The 9,022-nt window shown below is 41.2% G+C and overlaps 1 protein-coding gene across 1 annotated transcript; it reads left to right on the top strand.

Annotated features, from left to right (window-relative positions):
- Window positions 1–425: 425 nt before the first annotated feature.
- LOC310801283 (GTPase IMAP family member 8-like) lies at window positions 426–4,573 on the top strand. Its single transcript, XM_083665277.1, has 3 exons — window positions 426–539; window positions 1,417–2,978; window positions 3,591–4,573. Exons 1-3 carry the CDS (start codon window positions 428–430, stop codon window positions 4,560–4,562), a joined length of 2,646 nt encoding a protein of 881 aa, XP_083521403.1. The 5' UTR covers window positions 426–427; the 3' UTR covers window positions 4,563–4,573.
- Window positions 4,574–9,022: the final 4,449 nt, after the last annotated feature.

Genomic DNA, 9,022 nt, shown 5'->3' on the forward strand with positions numbered 1-9,022 from the left:
GCACACCCAGTCAATGATTACCCTATTGGCCACACACACACACACACACACACACACACACACACACACACACACACACACACACACACACACACACAAATTATGATTATTTTCTTTTTCTTTTTTTTCTTTTCTTTTATTCCTATTTCTATTTATTTTCTCACTCACCCTTACCCTATCCAGGGTTCGTTTAGTCTTTTACTTACAGTACATTTTGCGTTGTAAGAAAAAGCAGCAAGTTGATCTCTATTCCCTGTATTATGTCTGTCGGTGACTCATTCCGCCTAGCAACAGCTCCTGATTCGTTCAGTAACTAATGTAAAAAAATTGCTTTGGAAAACGAAACACAATAAAAAACGAAGGAAAACGAAACTGGGCTGGTTGGGTTTCGAGTATATATATAGATGTGGATGGAGTGTTTTAGATTATGGAATCAATTGAAATGAACGAGTTGTCTTTGCGTCTTCAAGACGAACAAAGCACGCCTTCCCGACAATCTTTACAGGAAAGAAATACAGCAATGGAGGAAATGATAGATGGTATGTATATGTAGGTTCATTAATTTGTTTTTCATTCTTAAACCCTCTAAAAACGGATGACAGATTATTTTCTGCATGATAACGCATGGTAAACAAAGACATTTGTAAAACATGTGACATGAATAATACATTGGTTGGTTCCCATTCATAGCCTAGAAAATAGATTTATGACATTGAGTGATATGTGTTTGTTTGTATATAGACAAACATCATTTGTGGAGGCATAAGAGAGCTGTCAATGTGTAGTAGTTATTCTAGGCTTTGGATTTGCCTTTGGAGTTTGCTATTGGTGTCTGTCAGCATCAGGAGTCAGTGAAAGTCAAGGAAGCCATTGTATTCTGAAAAATCAGAAAATAAACTATTGGAAACATAGCTAAATGATTTTAAATACAAATTTTGGAGTGAAGAGCTGAAAGAAGAAAAAATGCTTCACTGTCCCACTACTTGTGCAGGGCACTGTAGGTATATATATATACACAGTACCATATCATTATGTAGTAAACAAAAAAGTGTTAAACAAACCAATACAAACTATACAAAAACAAAATATATATATATATATACAGTACCAGTCAAAAGTTTGGACACACCTTGCCAAGAGTGTGCAAAGTTGTCATCAAAGCAAAAGGTGGCTACTTTGAAGAATCTAAAATATAAAACATATAGAAAAACCATTGAATGAGAAGGTGTGTCCAAACTTTTGACTGGTACTGTATATGTATGTATGTATCTATTTATGTATATAAAACGCTAATATAAGAACTATTTGGGGCTGGTGTTAGTCCTTCTTTTAAATATTCAAGACAATTGAGCAGCTGGTACAGTATTGTAGCATATTTTAAACAGACAACAATCATGATCTATCTCTCTCCTAAAGGATCTGATGAACTGAGGATTGTTCTGCTTGGTAAAACGGGGGCTGGAAAGAGCAGTGCAGGAAACACCATCTTAGGACAGAAGTTCTTTGATGAAAAATGTTCCTCAAGATCTCAAACTCAAGACTGCAATAGACAAGAAGGCACAGTGGCTGGGAGACAGGTCACGGTTATCGATACCCCAGGAATCTTTGACACCAACAGGTCTGAGAAAGACCTTAAGTATGAACTGGTGTCATGTCTTACGGAGTGTGCACCTGGACCTCATGCCTTTGTGCTGGTGTTTGAAGTGGGGAGATACACGGAGGAAGCAAGACAAACTGTGAGGACAATCCGGGAGTGGTTCGGAGAGGATGCCCTGAAGCACACCGTTGTCCTGTTCACACATGGAGATGAGCTGGAGGATGACATGACCATTAGAACATTTTTAGATGACGAAGGTGGCGATGAGAACTGTGGTGGCACCAGCGGCAAAGGGAGAAAGAAGAAAGACGACACGAACACATTGAAGAGCGTTGTTCGAGACTGTGGAAACAGAGCTCATGTGATTGACAACAAGCACTGGAAGACGAAAGATAAGCCGCCTCCAAATGAGTTTGACAACATTCTAGAGATGATGGGAATGATGCCAGGGACGAGTGCAGAACAACTGGAAAGGTTCACAAATCTGCTGAAGTTGAGTTCTGGAGCATCAGCTGGACAAGCATTAGGGGGTGCATCAAATGGCAGGGTGGAGAGAGAGTACAGAAGTAACAGCTTTCAAGTTTCAGAGCTCATGACAACCATAGAGACTATGGGGAAAGAGAACGGTGGTCACTACACCAATGGAACTCTTGAGATAATCGCTAAAGAAATAGAGGAAGAGGTGAAGAACATAACAAGAGAGTTGGAGGAAGAAGGACAGGAAGAGGAGATGTCTAAGATCAAGAGACGAGCCAGAGAAAGGGTTAGGAATAGGACATTGAGATTGTTGTCAGGTATCAGCACCGGGGCATTGCTGGGAGCACTACTGGGAGTGGCGGTAGGAGCAACACTTCCTGTTGTCCTTGTGGCTGGACTCCTGAGCTCATTGGGAACCAAAGTTTGCATGGATGTAGCATCTAACCTGGCAAAGGGAAAGCCAATAGTACTTGCTGTACTATTATCTGCAAATGTGGCCAGTAAAGATATCATAACGGGCGTAAGAGCAGGTAAAGATATAGCTAGAAATATACGCACTGCTTTTGCAACAGTTGGGAGAGTGGGTGCAGTGGGAACTACAGGGACAACAGCAGGGACATTAGGTGCAGAGACAGGGGCACTAGGGGTAACAGGGGCTGTTGGAATTGGAGCCGAAGCTATTACAGGTATAGCAATTGGAGTGACAGCAGGGGTTCTTGCTGTCACCGGGGCAGTCGGAGGGGGGATAAAGGGTGCCCAAGCTGCAAAGAAATCTGATGATTCAAATGAAGCAGCAAAGAAAGCACTTAAATCCGTGGTCGACCAAAGTGAGAAAGCAATTACAGGAGTTTGGGAAGCCACTCAAAAGCTTTTCCAACCACAAGGAGCTCAGTACCATCAGGCTGCGAATGAGAAAAACTAAATGAGGAATAAGACATTTTTAAGTGTTCAGTAAGACTTTTCAAACGACATGGAGAAGAGTACAATTTCATAACCAGAAGCAGATTGCCAGAAGCAGATTACCAACATTATACTGTGCAATCACGCCAATAAATCAGAACTGAACTGAATGAGAGCTTTGAGTGCACATGATTTGGCACAATGGTAACAGCAGTATTGCATCACTTTATTGAAACATTGCATCAAGATTACTGGTCTACTTTCAAATGGAAAGTTTGAAATAAAAAGAACTAAACATCAACTAAAAAACAACTTTATTTTATTATTATTTTTTATTTTGGTCTTAGATTCAACATTTTGTCAATTGTTGTGATTATTTGAAAGATGATTCTGTATTTGTTATCATTATATTACTGCACATTGTTTAGTAATACATATAATTCTTCAAAGTTTAGACATGGATTTTGAAGGCTGCTGATTCAATGTCTATGTAAAACATCTATGTTAAATGTATGGCACTATGAAATACACTAATAAAATGTTTAATTCTTTCTTCTGATCAATTAGTGTCTCTTCTTCAGGCGTTATACTGTACCTCTTAAGTGAATCAGATCAGATAGTTACATCATCAAAGCTGTTCATCCTGTGTTTGAGGACCATGCATGGGCACCTGTCAATACCAATACAACCTATGAACATGAACAGACTCCTCATGTTGGTCATTCTCGTCTCTCCTAAAGGACCGGATGATCTGAGGATTGTGCTGTTGGGAAAGACTGGAGCTGGGAAGAGCAGTGCTGGGAACACCATACTGGGAAAAGAGGGCTTCCAGACATCCTGCTGCTCACATGCTGTAACAAAACACTGTGAGATAAGAACAAATATTGTAGATGGGAAGAAAGTCGTCGTCATCGACACACCAGGGATCTGTGACATTGACAGGCCTGAGAAGGAGGTAAAAAGTGAAATCATGTCAGGTCTAAAAGGCTGCGCCCCCGGACCTCATGCTTTTGTGTTGGTGTTGACAGTTGGCAGGTTCACTGAGGAGGAGAAGTCTGTGGTGAAGAACATCAGGGACTGGTTCGGAGATGCCATATTCAAATACACTGTTGTGCTCTTCACCCATGCTGATAACCTCGAGGACGGCATGACCGTGATGGATTATATCGATGAAAATGCTCATTTGAGAGATCTTGTTCATGTTTGCAGAAACAGGGTTCATGTCATTGATAACAAGTACTGGATCTCGGGCGATGACAGTGTTGATCCAACTGCTGATCTTCTACAGAGAGTTTGTAACAGTTTGAGATATGAGATGAGTGGCGAGGCTACAGAAGCACTACAGAAAATAGAAGAACTACAATGCCTGTTGTTTGACATGAGACAGCTAGGACTGACATCAGGTTCCAATTCAACAGCTGGTCAGTCAAGGAACCAACAGTCAGGAGATAAGAGAGACGTTTGTGAGAATAAAGATAAACGAAATAACAGCTTTCAGGTCAGAGAGCTTTTCAAAACCATAGATAAGATGGTTAAAGAGAACGGAGGTTATTACACCAAAACCGAAAATGCTTGCTGCATACTGTGAGGTGGTTTTGTCGCAAGACTGCCATGTGGTTTTGGTAAACGGGATTTCTAATTGTTCTGCTTGCTGCAATCTATGAGGTGGTTTTGTTACAGCCCATAGCAGATTCCTGTCAGTAATGTGCTAATAAACTGAAAGAGTGTTCATAGCTGTGTTAACGTCTGTCAGATATTGTCTCAGTTCATTTAAAAACAGAATGTGTAGTATGATAAAAAACTATCTTTGGCATATAAATAAAGGATGAATGTTTATATTTTGCCTCTTTCTGAACTATCCTCTTTATGAAATATATTTGTTCTGACAGTAATTTACAAAGTACTAATGGGCACACACATTTTTTCTTCTTCTGATCAATTAGTGTCTCTTCATCAGGCGTTATACTGTACCTCTTAAGTGAATCAGATCAGATAGTTACATCATCAAAGCTGTTCTCTTCATCCTGTGTTTGAGGACCATGCAAGGGCACATGTCAATACCAACACAACTGATGAACAGGAACTTTCCGAAGAACTAATCATGGGCACACAAATGCACTTAGTCCACATACATGGACAGGGTACGTTGTTTATGATCACAATTGTTTATGATTTCTGACTTCCTCGGTTGTAGTTTATACCACCACTAGAGGGTGATGTGGTCTTTGCAGAATCTCAGGCCTACTGTACCTTCTTTTCTGTTTTCATGCTGCTCTCGTCTGTAGTGTGTTTCCATGAGTCATGTGGGAGAAGAGTAAAATATGTGTTTCTTTTGTGTAGTTGCTCATATACAGTATGGCATGCACCATTAAGACACATTTGTTAGTCCCCGAACCATGAAATCCCAATTTAAATACAGGTTTACAATTACAAAAAAAAAGCAAAAAAAAAAAGAAGAGAAAACAGCTTTCTGCCCTCTTCTGTAGACTACAGCTTTTCAAACCTTCTTTTCAGAGAGCTTCACAAAACCATAGATAAGCGGATTAAAGAGAACGGAGGTCATGAAGAACACCAACACAGAAAATGCTTGTCTCTGACACGGTGTGTCTCAAGACTGTCATGTGGTTTTGGTAAACAGGATTTCTAGCCAATTGCAGATTCCTGTCAGTAGTGTGCTAATAATATGATATAATAATATGATAACTATCTCTGGCATGTAAATAGGAAAAAAGGATGAATGCATAAATGCTGCCTGTTTATGAACTCAGAAATATATTTGTTCTGACGGTAATTTCCAAATAACTAATCATGAGTACACTAATGTCCTTACTACACACACGTCTGACAGGTTACTGTGTGATTTATGTGTTCTTTATCACTCTGTTATGTGTTCTTTGCCACTCAGCAATTGTTTGTGATTTCTGCCTTCTTCAATTGTAGTTCATACCATCACTAAAGGGCAATGTGGTCTTTGCAGAATCTCAGGCCTTCCTTCTTTTCTGTTGTAATTCTGCCCTCTTCTGTAGACTGTGTTTCATAAACTCTGTGGGCAAAACGCAGGTTGGCATAAAGTGTTGTCAACTTTGTTCTAAGGGTAGAAATAATCTGATTGGTTTAGGGCAATACAAATCCAATTGTTTTCTAAAAAGACACCTAGCTAGCTCATTCTGTTTCTTACTTCAACATGAGTAGCTAAGATGTTGCTGAATGCTTAGCTAGCTAACTTGATATGATTAGCTTAGCATGTCGCTAATAGCTTACTACATTTACTTTGACCCTTTTACGTTTACATTTACATTTGCTCAAGTCAGGAGACCAGTTGTATCTTAGAGATATTGTCACATTTGTCTGACTACTGTAACACAATAATGACTTAAAAACGTGCAACTTGTAACTCAAAGATTGATTTACAAGATTCTTAGTTCAAACCTTCGCCATGTTTTCAATAGTTTCAATAGAACCTGTTAGATTTTTTAGAATCAATCATCAATCTGATGTGTTTTGCCCTAAACCAATCTGATTCTTTTAGGTCAACCTGCGGGTAGCAGTATCAAAAAGAGTAAATGTGCTTTATTTTGTGTAATTGCTCATATAGCATGTACCATTTAAGACCCCTAACCATGGACGTCCAATTGAAACATCACGTTTAACATGATGCAGTACACATCTTCTGCTCATGAAAGACACACATATCTCAACAGGGATCTCAGTACTAGTAACTAAGTACTCAAAATGAACTGACTGTTGTTTGTTTCCACGATAGTGATAACACAATCCTATTCCCAAAAACATCCTAAACACAACCGCAGACCCTGTACAGGGTACAGTGTATCCTCAAGTTCCACTGTACAGGGACGCACTGCACATACACCTTGTCTAGTAACAAAGAAGCTGATACAGACACCTAATTGGGGTCAATGATGTCAGGTTCCTTTACTCTGGGGGTTAATCCCGGGCCGGATCAATCACATCCCCCCTCCACAGGAGCGAGTACGGAGTCCCCGGTGCGTCCCAGTGAGGGCGTGAGCAGGGTCGGCCTGATCTCATGTTTATTTCACATGGCTGCGTGTCCTCTGGAGGTCAGCGGCCTGCTGCTCCTCTCTCTGCCATATGTTGACACATCTGTTTAGCAGCAGACGCTGCATCCCCCTCGTCTCCTCAGCGGCCGCAGTCCCTGTGTCCCCATTTGTGTACAGTACAGTAGATGCAGTACAGCGTTTTAGTGCAATGGACATGTTTTTCTATGGTTTGACTGTGACAGAGGTCATGGTCAAGGCCAGTCGTGACTGGATTACTGTAATTATGGTTACTGCTCTCCTGCACATGGATTGCTGTTATGGTTATGGTCATCAGACATGGGTCAAAGTACTTGTAAGTAGTTGATGTTGTGGTTTTCAGCATATTTGAATATCTCAACAACAACTATACATTTTTAAATGTATTGGCATTTAGGACAATTTACAAATATTTTAAATGCAACTTGTAAGTTTTTGAAAGGCAGTTTTGACACACACACACACACGTACGCACGCACACAAACACACACACACACACGCACGCACACACACACGCACACACACATCCCGCCTTGGCCATGTCAAAAGGCTCTATCGTCAAACTTGTGGGATGCCTCCTAGTGAGTCTGCCTCTTAAAAATCAGAGAGGAGGCCTGCGTGAAAACAGCAGAAATGCCTTGTCTATCACATCAAAGCAGGGATTTAAGCGGATCAGCTCCATACAGGCCTCAGACAAGCCTCTGAGGTAATGAGTCCTGGGATAAACTACTGCACAGTGCAGTCTGACACACTAACGTCACTCCCCTCCACACACTTGACTTGAGTCAGCAGCACAACTAACTAACTTCTGCTGATGAGAGAACTCCCAAAGACAGCCCCGACAGAGCTATTTCCCTACGGGCAAAGCTTATGAGTGCGACTATTATGCTTTCCGTATTATGAGCCTAGGTGTAAAATGCTGGCTCTACCAATACAACTACTGTAGTTCTACTAATAGAACAACACATATTTTCCACACAATAGTAGTGTGGTGTCATATTACGGTACTATTGCCACTCATACTAGTACTGTATTGCCCATGTTCTATCAGCAAGGAGCAACCAAAAAAGACTGGGTACTCTACCATCAGGTGTTGCTACTTTTGATGGGAAATCACCGTCTTGTATTGAGGCCTGATTTGATCCGACCACCAGTCAGTCCTCATGAAAGTCCCATAAGACCACCAGCATTTTCTCTGTGTGGAGAGACACAACAGGATCATATGAGACTAGGCACTATTGATTGCTCTAGGGGCCGAGATTGACTGGATGTTTGTGAATGTATGGTTTGGTGTATGTGGTGTGTGTGCATGCGTGTGTGTGTGCATGCGTGTGTGTGCATGCGTGTGTGTGCGTGCGTGTGTGCTTGCGTGTGTGCGTGCGTGCGTGTGTGTGTGCATGCATGCGTGTGACTGTATGTTTATTGCGTGTGTGAGGGACAGAGGAAAAGAGTGACAGTAACTTTGTGAGTTCACCAATGAGAAAAGGCAGTTGGAATATATTGTTGCCATGGCTTGTGGTGAACACATACCAAGCAGGATTTGGTTCTCTCTCTCTCTCAATATAATATCTCATGTTATGTCCTCCATTTACTCGGATTGCTTCAGTCATTATTTGTTCTACGTCGCTCCATGCTTGGATTCTATACAAGTCTGAAGGCTGAGCCCTTGTCAAAATGTTGCATGTGTCTGGTGCTGCCAAATGTCTGCAGTATCAGTCAATGACCATGTGGAGGCGCCATCACACAGTGACTTCGAGTATGCTCTCCTCCACTCCTCCATTCGTCATCCTCTGTGTCTGTTTGCTGCTGCTGCTGCAATACATATACCTGCAGTGAGTTGAGAAATTGAATGTGTATTGCAAAGTCATATTAAACCCAAATTAATGGCAGAAGTCTGTATGTTGTATTGCTAGTATTTGCTATCAATCCCAACCTACACACGCACACGCACACGCACACGCACACACGCACACACGCACACACACATACAAAC

The sequence above is a fragment of the Argentina silus genome, assembly GCF_951799395.1.
Source record: "Argentina silus genome assembly, chromosome: 2".
NCBI classification, from domain to species: Eukaryota; Metazoa; Chordata; class Actinopteri; order Argentiniformes; family Argentinidae; genus Argentina; species Argentina silus.